General features: G+C 30.8%; 2 protein-coding genes across 3 annotated transcripts; both read right to left on the reverse strand.

The window, feature by feature from the left end:
• Positions 1-563: 563 nt before the first annotated feature.
• LOC105672649 (interaptin-like) lies at positions 564-6,848 on the reverse strand. The gene is made up of 4 exons (XM_067353906.1): positions 6,733-6,848; positions 1,106-6,174; positions 845-982; positions 564-697 (listed from the first exon to the last, which is right to left on the reverse strand). The coding sequence occupies exons 1-4, from the start codon at positions 6,846-6,848 to the stop codon at positions 564-566; spliced, it is 5,457 nt and encodes a 1,818-aa protein (XP_067210007.1).
• Positions 6,041-19,122, reverse strand: LOC105672642 (repetitive organellar protein). Of its 2 annotated transcripts, XM_067353614.1 has the most exons (13): positions 18,147-19,122; positions 17,697-17,824; positions 16,284-16,466; positions 15,879-16,086; positions 15,584-15,708; positions 15,290-15,420; positions 14,785-15,050; positions 14,422-14,569; positions 9,772-14,336; positions 8,783-9,485; positions 7,014-8,481; positions 6,733-6,932; positions 6,041-6,174 (listed from the first exon to the last, which is right to left on the reverse strand). In XM_067353614.1, the coding sequence occupies exons 1-11, from the start codon at positions 18,326-18,328 to the stop codon at positions 7,966-7,968; spliced, it is 7,155 nt and encodes a 2,384-aa protein (XP_067209715.1). In that variant the 5' UTR covers positions 18,329-19,122; the 3' UTR covers positions 6,041-6,174; positions 6,733-6,932; positions 7,014-7,965. The 2 variants fall into 2 exon arrangements, with proteins under 2 accessions (XP_067209715.1, XP_012223139.1); XM_012367716.2 differs by having other exon boundaries at positions 6,733-8,481.
• Positions 19,123-19,218: the final 96 nt, after the last annotated feature.

A 19,218-nucleotide genomic window follows, 5' to 3' on the forward strand; every position in this document is an offset into this window, starting at 1 on the left:
GATAAATGTTGCTGAACAATAACTTTACTGTTGCGATACCGGTGAGTAAATTCTACATATATTAGGTAGAGAAAATATTTAGAACATAAATAATATATAAGATTGTTTATTAAATTATACAATATAATATATAAAATATTAGAATGTACATATTAAATTATATTACTATTAATCATATTATATAATGAAAAATGTATGATTGTGTGTGATCATAAATTTTATAGTTAATAGATTTTTAAAGTTATTATTCTATTAGAAAAAATTGAAAAGTAAATGGACACATTTTGATTCTTAAATCAATGGAAAATATTTCTTTAGTTTTTGACTTTATTTTATATTTTAATATTATAAAGCTTTGATATTATCTTCAAAATAAAATCTAAAACAGATTCAATTTTAAGAATAATTAAAATATTATAAGCAAAATCTCATTACAAGCAAATTAAAAAATTTTTATATAATTTTTACAAAATTTAATAACAAACTTTTGAAAATATTTATGGAATTTAATACTAATTTTAAACAAAATTTAAATTTAAGAAACTATTAATTATTAAATTCTTTTATTCGTCGACGAAAAGACTTTTAATCCAATAAAGTACAGATTTTACTAATTCTGCTCTTGGATTTGTAACGCTGTTCGTATTTCGTTGATATCTGTATGGTCTTCCATTATTTTTACCATAAATTTTAATTTCTGGAATATTATATTTATCGTTAATAAATTCGGCTTCTTTGTGTTCTCTTTTTTTCTTGTTGTGCGAAACTCGAACGTTTTCTAAAAGAGTAATTTTTTAATTTTTTAAATATTTTGTTACTTATTAGCAATTTATATGGTAATTACCCTCGTCAATATCTGTTAATTTATCGCAATCCATTTTTTTGCTTTTCATTTCGATTTCTTCTCCGTTAATTATAACTCCTTTTGGAATAGGATTTTTTTCTTGACTTGTAGAACCTATCCTTTGCATAGATTTCCTTTCTGAAACAAAATTTTATCTGCATTATTTTTATATTTTATTTTATTATTAAAGATTATATAGCAAAATTTTATCTGCATTATTTTTATATTTTATTTTATTATTAAAGATTATATAGCAATTACCTTCTCTAAAGTTATGCGACTTTGTTTCACCACTCTTGGCTGATTTTATTAATAAATTGGCACAATTTTTGTTTTTGTCATCTGACTCAATTTCGTCGAGTAGCATTTTATCCTCATTGAGCAACAGATTGTATTTCTTTACAAATTCAATAACTGGCATTGAAATTGTTGTTAGATCATTATAATCCAAATTTCGCTTTTGAAAACGATTTATACTTTTGTCTTCCTCTTCTGACTGCATTGTCAAAGTATTTTTATTCGTAGTCATAGACGTTATTATTGCACTAGGCGATGAGTCAGCCAATTGATTATTTCTTTTAAGGTCGTTCATATGTGTACTTTCTTGATAATGTTTTTCCGTCGCAGTCATATCCTTATCTTCTTGATCATGAGTTTTTCTCAACTCTTGGATCACATGTCCTTGCAGCGGCACACAACAGGGACATTCTTTTTTCATAATTTGCTCGCATATATTCCTGGAGATTAACAACGCGTAAGAATCGTCCTGTAATTTTTTTATTTCTAGCGGCAATTTCACACCATCGTTAATGTAGTAAAGCTGAGATTTCTGAAGTTCTGAGATATTATCGGACATTATTGATGAAGGAAATAGTTGGAGAAAATAAGTATTGTTTGATGAAGAGGACGCAATTAATCCATTCCCCTCTGCAGTGGTGCTGTAATTGTCAACTAGATTGCTATCCTTGTTCATGCTATCATTATTATTTGCACTTTTTGTAATTTTATACTCTAATGAAGACGAAGTGATTCTTGATTTATCGTCAGTAGAAGGCTTGAAATATGTAGTTTTTGTATAAGTCCGTTGAACCTCAGTAGTGACTTCGTGGATTTTAATAATATTATCATCTGTCGCGAAATCTTGCTGTTGCGATTCTAAAATATCTTTATCTGCTGACGGAGCGATTTTGGATTTACAATTTTCATATTCTGCATTTATAGGTAAAATTATATTATCAGATGAAGTAAGCGATGCTTTTCCATTTGATGTGTATTCCATTTCTCTTTCAATATTTTTATTTTCTGCCGCATTTTGTAAATTTGCGCCATTCGATATTTGTACATAATCGGGTGAAGCTCCTTGCATAAAGTCTATGGATGTTGTAATTTTAACATTTTCATCGTTGGCGGGATCAGTTCTTATGTATTGCAGACCTTCCGGCGAATAATATTTTATTGGCGGCTCTTTATTCCGAATCCTCTCTAATATTATTAGTGGATGAACCGTATCAACTGAAACCGTGGCAGCGGTATTAGATTCTTGATTTCCGTATTCTTCATTTATAAATGAAATTAAATTATTAGCCGAAGTAGTCAATGTTTTTTCATTAATTTCTTGTTCAATTCGATCTTTGACATCTTTAGCTTCTGCTATATTTTTTGAAATTATTTCATCTGGCATTTTTGCGTAATCGGGTAAAGTTTTGTGCATAAAGTCTGTAGATGCTGTAACTTTGACATTTTCGTCAACAATGTGATCATTCGATGGATATGAATTTACTGGCAATTTGTTATTATTATTTCTTCCATGTGTTATTGGTGGTTCAATTTTGTCGTACCTAGAAGAGTCCTCTTTTGAATTTGAAATTGAAAAATTTAGATTAGAATTAGGTTGGTGATGAATTATTAGATGGTTCCACGTGTCAGGATAATTTTTAATTTCTTCTTCATTTTGCATATTAATGTCCTTTCTCGGCGTTGAGTTAACGATATATTCTTCTGTTTCATGGAAATTTGTAGGCGTAATTGACGAAACTGTAGCTGTCTGTAATAATATATTTTTTTTATTTTCTTTTTTATTTAATTCTTCAGCTAAATCCGGTTCTACAGAAATTGCTAATATGCGAGGATTATTTAGTGAAATAGCTTTTTGATAAGCTGTTTTAGTTTTCAGTGGTTCAACTAGTTTTATTCCTTCGTCATTTTGCATATTTAATTTTTTTATTCCATTTGAAATTTGATCCCTTATATGTTCTTTTATTTTATCTATTATTCTATTTGGTGTTTTTTCTTCAATATATATATTTTTGTCCTCTTCACTTGACTTTAACAAATCTAAAGGTGTAAAGGCAAATAACTGATTAGAATTGTTTCCTAATGCCTTAGTTTCCTGATAAGTTGTCGTCTGCATTTCCTTATTATCTACTTTCTTATCTTTATTTATATCAAGATTCTGTTGGTTTTTTAATATGGAGTCGATACCATTTATTCCTATTTCACTATCATCTGTTGACGTTTCTTGTGAAGAAGTCATATCTTCATTATTAACAAATTTACCACTTTCATCTGTATCTTTCAAATTTTTTAAAGCTTGAAGAACATCATTTAGCGCATCGTGAATTATTGAATTGTCTAATTTTTCTTCTTCGTCATCGTTGATTAAACTATTTTTTATACTCTGTACAATTATGTTTCGTATTATTTGTTGATCTATTTGCGATGCGATTACCGGAGAGCTTAGAAGGTCCCTGATGCACTCCCGCAAATTTTGCGGATTTGTCATTGACACCTTACTGTCTAGAACGGATGCTAAAGTTACCGGATTGACCGTCCACTGACCATTTGTGAATTGATGCTCCTCAACTGTCATCGGTGGCAACTTCTGATGAAAATCAGAAAAATTCTCTAATATATTTCGCATAGTGTTCCTGATAATATCGTGAGACCAATTATTCGTAAAGTCTCTTTTGGGAATAGCAGTGATGTCAGATAAAATGTTTTTTACCTTCTCAACGATTGTGTTTTCTATTCGCGGTATTGACAGAATATTTTTCAGATTCGACACTTGCAGGATTTCTGGCAGTAAACTTTTACCTTGCGTTTGAAGAATATTTTTGTCGAGTTTTTTTGCCTTGCCTAAGGGAGCATTCAACGCAAAATCATTGATTACTTTTTTAATGGTATTTAAAAGTAAAGAATTGTCACAGAATGGTAATTTTTTTGCTGACGAGTCGAGGCTGTCCGTAGTAGCTTCTTCGTTGTTTAAATTTGAATTTTCATAATCAAAATATTGCAATGTCGTGGATGGTTCTTGAAGAATCTCTTCTTCAGGATAAATATTGGTTTGCGATTTGACGAAATCATTTTTAGTTTCTTCAAAATCATATTTGGTTTCTAAATTAGGATCAACAATTATAATTTTTTCTGTAGGTTGTTCTTGAAGAATTGTTTGCTCAAGATAGGCATTGTCGTTTGATTCATTTGAGCCACTTGTATTTTCTTCTTCAAAATTAGATTCAATTTTAGAATCATGACTAATAGTTGCACTCTCTTCTTGAAGTCGTTCTTGAAGAATTTTTACTTCAAGAGACTCTTCTTTATTCAAAATATTCTGCCATAAATTGGTATTTGTAGTTGTTACTAAATTTTGCTGATCGATTTTTAAATTGTAGACTTCTCCTTCACTGTTAAATTCGGATGGAATGGTAGAATAGGGAAATTTCTCTTCTGAGATTGGATTTGCCGTATTCTCATCATTTAGAGTTAACAGTAATTGATGACTTTTACTTTTTCCCAACAATCTATTTCTTGGAGTCTCCGTGAACTCTAGAATTTCCTGATCCATCAATTTTTTTATCGGAATATATGTATTTTCGCTGCTAAGTGATGTACTTCGATCATCGTCATCATCTGACTCATAGATTCGTTCGCCTTCGTTAACATTAGCATTTGATTCTATGTTTGCTGATTCGAAATTGTCCTTTGAGTTAGCGTTTGACTTCTCGATTCCATTGATGGATGATGTACTGAGTACGCATACGTCACGACCGAATAGTTTTATGCACTCTTCCATATTTATAAATTTTTTATCGTCTGTAATTGATGGATAAGTGATTGGTATGCTGATTGTGTCAATGTAATCTGTCAAGGACGATGTTGTGGAGGGATTATCGTCCTGATTTCTTTCGATTTCTGTAGAATCTTTTGGTTTGTGCACCATCTCATCCAAATTAGGAAAACTCACAATGTTGCTTTCTGTAGTTACATCGATGGAGTAATCTGGATAAAAATTAGTTTCAGTGTTTTCCATTGACATGTCTACATAATCATACAAAGGTTCTTGATCTTTTTCAGCGATTTCAATCGAATCGTATAATTCTGGATCACTTTCTGTTTCCACAACAGTTGCTGCATCAACAGAGCTCGAAGGCAAAGTAGCTGACATGACAGGATCTGCAATTTGATTTTTTTCACTTATAAAGTAGGGATTTCGATACATGATAGGTTGATATTGATCGTAAGCGTTACTTCCAACTAAAAAATTTGGTCTGTCATGGGACGAAATAAATGGGACTTTGTTAACAAGTTTTCTGTCGTTTCCGGCCATGTGGGACAAAACATATGGTTTTGCCTCGATTCCGTACAGAACTGGTACATGCGGTATCACTCTCTCTTGATAAGATCGTATTGGGTAAAAGTTTATTGGGTCAGGAATACGCGTTTCATGAGGCCTTTCGAAAAATCTCAACGATTTTTGTTGTGAGATATCTGGTCTTGCATTTCTATATTTTTCTCGTCTCCGATTATTTATTCTCTCAGGCTTATTTTTTCCGGAGGAACCTAGCATTTGTGATGAGCTTTTCTTTGACGATTCGGGAAAACAATTCTTCTCTTTGCAGTAACAAATACATTTTTCCGCATTGCGCTTCTTTGTCGTTTCTTTAGGTTCTGAATTTATTGTTTTATCCTCTGCGTTGTCCTTGAAGCCTCGTAGAAATTCATCCTTATGTCTTTCCCTGTCTGATGTTATAAAGTTTTTCTGTAAGTAGTTTGCGTTTCTAAAAGAATGAGTGTTTGAATTTTGCTTTGAGATTTCTACATTATTTTTATCTAGATTTTTGGCTCTCGCTTTGGTGAGATTTTCCTTTGTCGATGAAAGGAATCTGTCTTTTCGAAACGAATTGCAACGTTTTGTCTTGCGGCTTGCTTCTTTTGGCTTTTCATATTTATCTCGTGATAGTGGCATTAATAAAGGCAGTGATCTTTGTGGATTGTCTTTCGTAAAATGTTCATCATTGTACAATGATAAATGAGGAAGATTTGTTGATAATCTACAAATAACGAAATACTCGATCAGAAAGCAATTATTAGTTTAATTAATACATTACATATACCTACATTTTATATGTGATTTGACAATTAGGCTACACAATTATTTAATTAAGTACAAATTGATTAAATCAATTTATGTTTATTTATTTGGGTAATTTATATGCATGCATTTTTTTCGGGCTACTTTAGATTTAGAAAGTTCTTATTGTTAGTTCAGCAGTTTATTGTGACGTATATACGAAACATAACATGACGTATATACGAATGACATTAACGATTATGCTGACACGCAAATAATTGTGTAACAAATAACACACTTTTTGGTATTCATTTCGTTCGAATATGGCTATTTCCAACAAAGTCCAAAAAGAGCTTTAATAATGATAATTATTTCTAGATTGATTTGAAAAAAAAATTATTATAATAAAAGCTTTGATAAATACAGAACTTTTTTTAAGTATTTATGATTTTCTATTTGTAATTTTTAGCAATTAGTAAAATAAAGATTTTTTTAATTTTATAGTTTAATCGATTAATAAATAAAAAGTATTTATTACCTGATATTCAATAAATCGGTATTCTCTGTGTTTCTGGTAGTAGAAATTTCCTCCGGACGGACAGTCACAAGTAACACCAAAGCGATCAAAATACTCTTCTTATATATGTCAGTCATATTCATTATTGCTGATTAATGGATGTTATCGTACTCTTCGATTTTAGCCACAACAGACACAATTTTTCTGTTCATTACTGTGTACTAAAAACAATAGTTATAGTATAATTTACACAGTAAACTTAAATGAAAAAGATATATAAATTATTATAAATATATATTTACAATATATAGTGTAAATCTGTATTACTCTGTCGTCTTCAAAGATGAACTAAACTCGATGAGAATCGAATGTACACTGATTAATTAGGTAATTTAATCATTCGATGTTTGTCCCGTCATCATATTGTTATGAAATTGAGCTCGTTGGTTATGTCGTAATGGACATATATGTTATGTGATCAATTGTCGATTTAATCATTTGTGACGTAAGGTTTTTAAGAACTGCTTGCGATTATTATGTTCCTCGCGATTCTATATAAATATACATAATAACAACTGCAATTGTGATATTATTGCTAAGATGTATTTAAATTTGCTTATAATAATTTTATTCAAATAAATCTTTAGTATAATTAATTTACTAAATAGCAAATAATATTTTTAAACCAATTTGCAAAAGTTTTAAAATATAAGAAAATTAATTTTTTTAAATTTATCTATTGATTATTAAGAATAATTTTAATTATAATTTTTTAATATATTCTTAATTTTTATTATTCCACTTTTTTTATTTAATTATTATGAAGAACACATGTTTGCAAGAGAGTAAATTAGCATGTGTCGAAATTTACACAGACACACAAATATAAATACAAATAATCATACCGCAAGTAAACATATATCAAATCTGTTGACAGCACAAGTTTTATTATTTGTGCATACAATAAAATAATATAATTATCTACAAATTACGCTACAGATTGCAAATAATATAATCGTTTACAGATTAGAAATTAATTTGTAATCTAGTCTAATTTAATAATTATAAATATATAAATAATATATAATCATAAATATAATAACAAATAAAATAACGTATTATTATATGTAAATGTATATAATGCTTTAGATAGCTTGAACAAAAAATATTTATGTATATTGTATATTAAAAATACATATTCACACATATTAAAAATACGAGCTATTGCAATATATAAAATTATAATGTTTTAATTTATATAAAAATTCGGGAAATTCCGTCGAAAAATTTTTTTACGTTTATAATGGCAATTTTAAAAGCATTGCTGGTAGTTTCTGAAATTTGATTTCTCGAATATTTGTCTTCATCCGATTCCAAAGTTTTGTTGGACTCCTTTAAATTATTGACCAATTGTTCCACGGATTCTGTAAGATTTTGGGCCTCTTCCAAGCCGTCGATAATTACATTTTGCAACTTTGGAATTGTTTCTTCCACGAGAATTGGTAACTTTTTCAAGATATTATTTTCTAAATTTTTATCTGTTTCTTCGTATTTTGTTGAAGAAATTTTATTAGTATATAAGTCATTCTTTTTATGAATTTTTATAAAATGCTCAAGAAGTTCATCATGATATTTTGTATCTATCATAGAAAATGGTTGTAAATAATTTGCTTTTGTATTTTTCTTTCCTGTCGTTTTCTCTTTTTCTTTATCAATATTATTTTCATTCAAATATTCAATATTTTCGTTCTCGTTTGATTCTGATTGTACCTTGAAAAAATAGAATAATGTATTATATAAAATAAGATGACATACACAGAAATAACGTAAAAAAAGACGTATATATTAACATAAAATCAATAAGGTGTAAAACAATAGTAAATAGCTTTTCAAATTAAAATAATTTTTACTAAGACATTCTTTTTAGTTTAATTATCATGGTATAAAAATATACTTAGTAATTATCGAGAAATAATTGTTATTTCTATTGTGTTGGTTTTTATTAAATCTATTTTATAGATCGACGAAAGACAAAATACATAAATTATTGTTACATTAGGAAAATATTTACCTCGCGTTTCACTTGATCTGTGCGTTTATTAATATCCCTTCGATGTCTTTTGCTCTCATGATTCCAGGGAAGTAGAAAAAACATTTCACGATTATTAAATCGTATTTGGTTTTTCGTTTCTAAACTCTTATCAATTTCTTTGCTCATATCTCTATATTCTTCATCTTCCTTTTCTAATTCATAATCGGATTCATTATATTCGATGCTTGCTGAGGCATCTTGCTCACTTTTTGATGTATAAATCTCTTCATCTGAAATACTTCCTGTATCTTTATGTAAAAAATCCGAAAAATCTTCAGATTTTTCTGAGTATTCTTCAACACTCGGATATTGATTTATCGAATCTGTTATTTTTGTTGTAAGTGGATACTGATTATGGCATCTTGCAGGAACCTCGGAATGTTCTAGAGAATTATCGTAATTCTTCGTTTTCAACATTTCGTACGGATACATATTCTTAGTTGGTGTAAAAAAAATATATTTTGACTTGTATTTTTTCTCATCGTTCTCATTCATATTGAAGTTTCTCCGTAAGGAAGCTAAGTAGTTTTTTGATTTCTGAAATAGGTTGGTGTTCAATGGAAATTTATTTTTTGGTAATAAAAGGAGCGGAATTGGTTGCGTGCTAAATTTTTCCTCAGAATCTTTCTTCGAGTAATATCTATCACAATCTGATCCGTCTCTAGCATCTGTTCTAGTTAATCTAAAGACAAAAGAAATAATATATTGCAAATTAATATTACAGAAAAAATAGATTTGATTGAAAAATTTTTTAAAATATTTATATCTTTTTTTATATAAAATCTATAAATTGCAAGAATTCGATAATCAACAAACCAATAAATATTGTAAAGTAATTTAATTCTGAATGATTAATTGTGTTATAATTACAATTATTTTTTATTACATATACAATACAAGATACTTTAATTTAATTTGATTTAATAAATAAATTTAAATAAATAAATGAATAAAATAAAATACATTACAAGAAATATAGCAGTTGCTCCAGATGTTTGTCGTCCACATTTTTTTCAATATTTCTTCGAATCCGCACATTTTCTTTTCCATGTTTGCTTGTTCTAGAATTGCTATCAATGACTTTTTCAATATCTTCATCTGCTTTATTAATGTTTTTATTAGCCGTTCTAACATTTAAATTATCTTTTACTTTATTATTTGGATTGTAAGATTTATTATTTTCTACAATATTGTCAGCTGTTTTATTTTGTATTATATTTCCTTCTTCTTTATTCAAGTGTGTCTCTTCTTTATTCTTTTGTATTTTAATATTTATATTTTCAACATTTGTCATTTTTCCAGCATCTTCGATATTTTCAGTTACTAAGATATCATCTTCTACGTTTTGTTTAGTTTCTACATCTTTTGCCAATTTAATGGTTTCAGATTTTTTAGCCCTCACAACTGTTTTAGCATTGTTAGTTGTTTCAGAATGTGTTAAGTCTTCTTTTTCACAATCGGAATCGGTTGTTGTTTCATCCTCAAGTTTTTTATAAATATTGTTAAATTTACTTGTTGATTTATTGTTTGTAAGTTGATTGACATCCTGCCGATCAGAAGGTTGCAGCCAGACTCGTGTAAGTCCCGTGAAATCCTTCGGTAAGTCATTTTGCCTTTGCGTGTTTAGAATATATAATACGTTAGTATTTTCTTGATCTTGGCAATCCTTGACCAATGATTTCTTTACATAATCTTGTACTTTAGAAGTTTTATGCCGATTTCCGTCAGTATTTAATTTCGAAAAAGCTTGATAATTGTTTCCTAGCATCCATCTCGAAATTGGATTTTGAATTTGGGATTTGACCTTTGTACGGTATTTTGGAATTTCCAAGTCCTCATGCAGTTGTAAAGTCGGTTCGCCGCCGTGATACGTTGAGGGATCGATTGTGAAGATTCTGCGATCAAAATATTCGAGGATTTCTTTATCCTCCTCCGATTCCTGTTCATCCTCGATTACTTTCGGAGAACATTCGTGAAACTTGTGAGCCGTATCTGATCTGGGCGTTTCTTCTACTTCTTCATTATCTTCGATTAGATATCGAAGAAATTTATAGTATTTGCTTTGCTCCGGACTATTTACTTTCTTCATTTTTGCAAGTGTATGTATTCGGTCTAGAAGATTGTTGTATTGTTTAGGAGAAAGATAAACAGGAATTGCGTCTTCCTCATCGTCATCTTCGCAAGTATCTTCCTCATTCATTAAAACTCTAATTAAATCATCTTGATCAATCAGTGAAAAATCATCGTGCTCGCGAAATTTCTCCCACGTTTCTCTCCTTCTCAAGTTCCGCGTTTCCTCGTTCGCGATCTTTGCCAATTCATCGCGATATTGATGCAATAAATGCTTCCGTCTCGTGTTTAGTCTTTTTTTCAGTTTGCCGATCTGACCGGCGCGTTTTGTTAAGTTTTCTTCGTATTTCGTGAGTTCTTTCAACGGCACTTTAGGAAGGCTTTTCAATGCGTTTTTCAACCTCTTTGTTTCGACATGCTTTTTCAATTGCGATTCGCATTCCTCATCGTTTTCTGTGTTTTGTTGTAACTTTAGTCTTGTTTTTGGCTCTTTCGATTTCGAGTTAGTTGATTTATCCACCGCTCGTTTCGACACCATCGTTGCCGTCGTCATTTGCTCTTCGACAATTTTTTCCGTTGCTTCCTCAAGGAGATTAGTGGATTTTAGGAAACTAGTTTTATCGTTATTATCGTGTCGTTTTTCCTTTTTTTGATTTTCGGTGGTTGCTGAATATATGTCGGTCGAGCTGTCGGTCTCTCCATTTTTGTTGACGAGACCTTGCGTCTTCTCGCGGATTGCTTCCTGGGCGTCCTCCGTAACGGAGACAATAAATTTTTCCTGATTGCTCTTATTCTCCGAAGAAATCTCAGAAACAATCTTGGGAGAATCATACGTCGCTGTCTCAGTTTCCGATCGAATGTTTGTTGGTTGGGCACGAAAAAACATTTCTCTTGTAATTGTGTCATCCTTTTTTACGGCTAATTCTGAAACTGAGTTCACAGGCAATGTGGTGGATTCCTCCGTATTATCATATTGCTCAAAAATATTATTTGTTCCCGAATTGTCCATCGTTGATGTTGCAGCAACGTCAATCGTTTCCGTTACATCGCTCGGTTCGCGCTCCAATTTACTTGGTTCCGCGGTTGCGATTTCCTTAGTTATATCATAGTCAGCAACTCTTGTATTTGGAAGTATCTCTCCCGTCATAATTGTGTCATATTCCTCTTTCGTCAGAGAATCTAGAACATTTCTCTCGAATTGCGCGATGTCCGCATTTACACTTTCAGTTTCCGAAGAATCTGCGAATTGCGCAGCACGCTTCACGCGACAATAGCAAGGTTTCTTCCGCGAATCAGCGGCTCGGATTCTACAATTGCATTTTTTCATGTTTTCTTCATCTGCCTTAATCATTTCCTCAGCAAAGATTTTTTGAAGCTCATTCCAATTGCTTCTTTTAGCTCTTCTATTATGAAACATTCTGTCGGGCATAAAATATTCTACATACGCGGCAAAAGGTTTAGAAAAGCAGTCGGTTTTATCGGATTTTATATTTGATGCTTGATAAGTTTGCATTTTTAAAATTTGATCTAAAGGCGTTGAAGACTGTTTGAAGGCAAGCGCTTTGTAGCTCTTATCTTGATCGTCTTCTTGCTCTTCGGAATCTTCGTAATAGTTAACCAGCTTTTTCATGGTCTCCTCTCTGACTCGCTTTTCCTCTTCTTCGCCAGGTGGCTGTTCTTGAAGAACTTCATGGATAGTCGTTTCTTTATCATTATTATTATTATCATTATTATCCTTGTTATTGTTGGATTCGAGGATAGATTCCGCTTCCCATAAATCTTCACAATTTTTCAAGCTTCCTTGAGTTCTTGGATTTGATAACGTGACACTTTCGAAAAATTCGTTCGGCACGTAGTCGCTTTCTCCGGTTTCTATCCGTGTGTCTTCCACTGTTGATATTTGTTCCTGCTGTGTATTCTGTTTTTTCGCACTGTTATCATCTTCATCTTCGACATAGTCGTAATCTTTGTCATTTTGCTCCGACGAATCACCCGTGGTGACAAAAACGTCATTCTCAGGGAACCCTCTGATCGGATCCTGCCGGAAGAAGCCGTAGAAATTGTTTTCGCCGCTGTCGGTCCTTGGATTGAAAGGAGTCAGCAATCCTTCCTTTCTAAAATCATCCTTCCGCTTTAATTTTCTCTCGTTTATGTGATCCCTCACATCGTCGATTCGCGAACGTTTCCTGAAAATATTATCTTTCCTCAGACCTATCTCGACGAACTTTTTGGTCATGTCTCTTTTCGCTCTTTCAAATTCCTCCGTCGAACTCTGATAATCCTGTACGTCGTCGAGTTTTGAAAACTTCCAGATATTGTCTTTTTTTATTCTTTTATGCTTCTGCAACGAAAGTGGATAATTGGTATAATGAGGAGCTAAAGCGTCGTTTTTAAAGAATTTTTTAACAGGATTTCGCCAAAATAAATTATGAAAGTTACTCTTATCATTGTTAAAATTCCTTATTGGATTATCAGGATTATCAGACGTAATTACTTCTTTTCTATCGTCGTTTTTCTTTCGCTTGACCATATGATTTTTTAAATCGTCTATTCGCGAGTGCTTTCCAAGTATTTTGATTTTTCCAGAATCTTCCGATTTCCCATTTAAGTCTCTTTTGAATCTGCTTTCTTCCTCGAATACAAGAATCTCATTATTTCTATTATTTTCATCATTTTTATTTAATTCGTCGTCTTTTAATAAATTATAAAATATATCGAAGAATTTTTCTACTTTCTCAATTACGATTTCCGATTTTTTTGTTTTAGAATTTTCTAATTCGTTTAAGAGTTTTTTAAATTTTTTATTTCCTCGTTTTATCAATACTTCTTTGTGAATGATTTTTCTTGCATCAAATTCATTTAAAATAACTTTTTCTTCATCAAATTGGAGCAAGGTGTCGATCTTCGATATTAGGATCACAATATTGTCGATGCTTTGTATTTCGGACTCGAAATCTTCGACATGTTCTGATTTCAGTAGATTCTTCTTCTCCATTAAAATATGTTCATACTTTCTTAATGTATCTCGGATGTCCTCAAGCTTTTTCAAAAAATCATCAACTTCGGTTTCCTTCAAATTTCTGTTGCCCACATTTTGCTGTTTTTCTGTCTCTTCGGATGAACTTCCTTGTGTTTCATCGAAAACAATTGTCATTGATTTTTGTCGGTTTGAAGAATCATCTTTCTGTACTTTTTTGTACAGCTTTCTTTGTATAAATTTTTTTATTTTTTCTAAAAATTTGGTATTTAACATTTTCTGTTCATTTTCAGCTTCTTTCTTGTCCGCGTTTTTTTGTTTTCTTCTTTCCAGTCTTGTGTACATCTTTCGAGTTTTTAAATTAGGTTTATTTGTGTTTTTATCATTTTCTTCTTGATTATCTTGGTAGATAATACTACTATATCGTTTTGATAAATTTCTAACGTTCTCAGCTGTTTCCTCTTCTGGATAAATGCAAGCTTTCACCTGTTTATTAATTTATTTCGGTTATTGGTATATTGTAAAATTTGACAAATAAAATATTTTAATTTTCCTTAATTTTTTAATTTACCTTAGCATCGGGTATAACCCAGAAACCTATTTCCCCAGACGAAAGCTCTAGTTTTAAGCCGTCAGAATCAATGATGACATCCGGATTCAGGTCAGGCAGCTCTTCGTCGTTTATCAAATTCAGTGGCTTGTTATTTAACAAGACTTTTCTGAAAAAGTAATATTTTTCAAAATTTAAATACAAATTTATCTGTCTGTAATTTATATCAAAGAATGTATTGAATGTATCTACTTTGTATTAATATATCAAATTTCAAAAAACGCTTTATAACACGACATCTTTTCTTTCTCGTATAATATAATCGCAAAATAAATAGGCAATAAAAATATTTTTTTACACATTATTATGTGTTCAAAAACTTACTCTGAAAACATTTTCTTGCCGGTTTCAGAATCTGGAGATAAAATGTACTTGTGAAGAGTTTTGATTTTGAAATCTGTTAGATTAGCTGTTATTTCTCTTGGTGTCAGATTTACACCAAAAATCGTGATAGCTCCTTTTTTGTATAGTGCGGAAGGTTTTGTGCATTGGCTGTAAAAATGCACATAATTCTCGTTGTTGGATTCAAATCTAGTCTCCAAAACTTGAGGGCTCACTAAAGTCTTATGCAATAAAGATACCCAATAATCCTAATAAATAAAATGATTGCTATTAGTGTATCTTATCATTTGATTTATATACATAAATCTTATTTTTTATCTCATTTTAGAAATAAACATCTTGCATACATATATATATTTTCAGTACAGATGCTTACGATTGTTTTTTATAATATATGATAAATATGTTTGACAATTAAGTTTGCAGTCAAAATTTTTAGTTTAAATACAATCTTATTTATTTGTATTAATAATATTGCACAACTTACGGGAGCTATTTTAAAGTTTGTTAGTTGCCTCATCATAACTTGTACGCCAAGCTTCGCAGCATTTCCAAGTCTCCACGCCCACATGAGCGCTCCTAAATATTGATGCTTAGTTTCTTCCGGTTTTGACTCCGCTATTATAACAAAATGTACAATCATAAATATCGTAAATAGTTGTAAAAGATATTACACACAAAATAAAACAATATTAAATTTAAGAACAATACGAATATACATAAATATGTAATCTCTTTAAAACATCATTATTTATAATTTGTAATTTTATAACGTTTTTACCAATCCATAATGGTTTTTTTCCTGCTATGTTACTGATGATTTTGTACATTTCATCCTTTTCGGCAACTAGGGTGTCATAATCGATGAAAATGCTGTCATTATTTAAAGAAACGCTGGCAAAGTCGCTGAAATTATTACCACACACAAAAGATTTTAGTTATATACTTTTATTATATATTTATTTTAACATAGCTCTATATAAGAACTAATGAATATTTCGTATCAGCTTAATGAAATTTTTGCATAAATAATAATCTAATTTAATCATTACCTACATCAAAATTAAAACACTTACGGATGCCACGTGATTGCTGAAAGCGCAGAATCCGCTGAATTTAAATAATCTCGAAGATATTTTTGTTGTTGCGTTGTTTTATACGCCACAATGTCTGGGCCCGTGATTAAACTATCGTAATATCTCGGGATAGTCTTCAGTATTTCGCGTAATTTTGCAACGTATTGTCCCAGTTCTTCGCCGGATAAGTCACATCTTGTTTGGCATTCTACGGGAAAATATTTTAGAATAACTTGAAATCAGATCTTTGAGAAACATTAATATTTTGTAGATAGTCTTTTAAAACAACTTAAAAATGCGTTAAACAGTTAATTATTTTCTAAAAATTAGAAATTTTTGGTCGCTAAACTCTATTTTAATCCTAGTTGTTATGTCTGAAAAGTACAGAGTTTTGGAAAGTCTTACCGTAACCCAATTGCCAGTTGATGTTATAACCCATTTCATCGCTGAAGGAAAGTAACTCGGCTATACTCGACGCATCCTCAGAATGTATTTTTGATTCGATGTAGCGAGGCGCAACACATGTGATTACATCTAATCCGATGCTCTGTGCCCATTGTATGAGTCTCCACTGATACGTTGGTATTCCTGTAAAATTCAAACGTTCAGTAAAATATTCAACGCGTAAAAATGCAACGTCCTGTTAGATTCAAGCGCGTAAAATTCGAATGTTCTGAAAAATTCAAATCGTTTGAATACAAAATACTGGTAGCTTTATTTGAGGAAGTGAAAGCCATAGTGTACGTTCAGTTTTTTTTTTTTAAATTGACTGAGTGCATAGATATAATTTATATCTTGTATAGATTACATCTATGCACTCAGTCAATCTTTAAAAAAAACTTGACGCCACTACGGCTTAACCCCCCCCCCTTCCATATGGTTTTAGAGAGAGCATCCTGCAAAGTTATTATTATTCTTATTAAAAATTTTTTGAAACCTACAAGCTTACAAAATATATTCGTGAACATCGTGATTGCGAGTTAAAGCAGAAAACTTTTCAATAAGTTAAATGCGATTTAAATGAATTGCTTCAAAGGCTCCTAATTAAGCATAAAGTGATACGTGATGAAATGCGATTAACAAACACGCTTAATAATCAATGTATACGTTTATATTTGATTATAAAATAAAATGGTTAATTATTAACATGCAAATTATCGGGAAAAATTTTTGCATTTGTTATAGTATTTGTGAATAATTATTTATTCACAGAACATTGAACGCGTATTATTTATATTTGTAATAAAATGCACAACTCTTCAAGCATTCCGTATGTGTACATATCACTTTTCCGATGTGAATAAATATCAGCTAATTTGCTCTGTCGGCAAGTGCAATAATTAAAACATTACGCCGGCGAATTTTGGCACTTTCGCAACTCGCGACCATGCTATTATCTCAGGGCTTGTCGACGTTGCATTATCACACTCGCCGGGCGCCCTTGCCATCAAGGCTAATGGACGCGCATATAACTGCTGACAACCGCAACAAAATGAATTAATGACATTAGTGTTACATCATCGCGCCATCGTCCTCATCCATTGACATCATCCTCTCGCTGTCCTTCTAGCGCATTTACGGCGGTCAGAACCGTCACGCGCGGTCGGGAAATTCGAAAATAAATATATAATAAGCTTACCGAAACGCAAAAATAGAGAAACAAATGAATATTTTACTTTCTAATATTCTATCTAATCTAATATTGAGTGAGACTAAATTTTTTTTCACAATCTACTTGTGAATAGACATCACTTTTCCGCTTGTTAAATGTTTCTAAGTTCTATTTGACGTTTATGAAATATTAATACAGTACTTTACCGAAAGATGTGTCAGTTTCATCATGCATGTACGCTTGCTCAAAAAGGGAGTTACTTTGTGGTCCTCCGAGGCGAACATAAGCGGGTGCCAAAGCTTGTGCCATATTTGTGGTTCTCTCGATGTTTGTGCTAAACAATTAAAACAAGTCGTGATAATATATTTTTATCTTACGAATACGAAGTATCCTGGAATAAGAGGACACTTTTTAACTTTGAAAGAAAAACGATTGTAATAAAAACTCAGGCTTGATGATTACAATTGAATTAAAGGATTGAGAGTAAAAGTCAGATAAGCTATAACAGATACTATCTATAATATTAACGATGAAGGTTCTAATAAATTTAAATATTCTATAAAATCAAGATCTTTAATTAAAATTCTTCAGTTAGCTTTGTCAATGTTGTGTATATATACATGCATAATTTTTCTTTTCCTTTTTTTAATACTTACGTGAAAACATCGGTGCTCTTTAGCAATGTTACTGGATCCAGAGTAAAACTGAGAAATGCATCGCTGGTTACTGCGATTGGTTTCTTGAAGTTTACATCAAGTATCAGATTTTCCGCGAGACAATTTACGAAAAAAATTACTTGCAGAAGCAAGGAAATATATTGTGGTCGATGACACTTCATTTTTCCTACTTTTCTTTTTTACATTTGATTCCCGCTTTACATTTCATTCCATATATCAATACGAGATAATTTAAATTTTTTGAATTTTTTAGGCTTTACAAACGTATTTTTAAAAACTATTTTCTTTCAAATACGATAAAAAATTTAGTATAGTTGGACAGTAAAAGAATAAACGCGTATTTAATTATGAGAATATAAGAGAAATTGAAAAAAACAAAAAATATATTAAAAATATATTAAAATATATTATAAGAAATGCAAAAAATTTTTATGCATGCTTGCAAAAGTTTAATAAGTATACGCGTAAAAAATCAACGCAGCAATCTGAGAGACTTTTTCAGGCGTACTGAGGTTTTACATACACTTCGGTCGATATTTCAGAAATTGTGTCACGCTGAAAATTGCTTAGTAGAACTTTCGAAACTGGAATTTTATTGCATAAACAAAATCGATAATGCGTGCGTAGCAAACACAGCAAAAATGCACGATTGCATTTTGATAACATTATCAAAATCATAATTTTTCAATAATATTATTTAATGTATTTGATTAACGCACTATTATTTGAATTTTGATAAAATCAATATTTTGTACTGCTGAGCATACTTGAACCTTGAATTTTCTCTCAGATTATTTTTAATATATATTTAAAAATCGCGACTTCAAGAATAAAATTTAACGTGCACGCGTTGACAAATTAAATTTTTCATTAGAGAGAAAAGCCAATATAAATCTGAGCACAATTATAAATGTATTATAAAGAACTGCGAATATTGCAAAAATAATAATATTATAAAATAAAAACCATAAATTATTTTGATCTATAATTTTGTAACTAATGAAAAGAAAATTTCTGTTTGTGCAGTAGCGAGTAGGATTTTAGTTGGGAA

This window comes from Linepithema humile, chromosome 4 (genome assembly GCF_040581485.1).
Source record: "Linepithema humile isolate Giens D197 chromosome 4, Lhum_UNIL_v1.0, whole genome shotgun sequence".
In the NCBI taxonomy this organism is placed as follows: Eukaryota; Metazoa; Arthropoda; class Insecta; order Hymenoptera; family Formicidae; genus Linepithema; species Linepithema humile.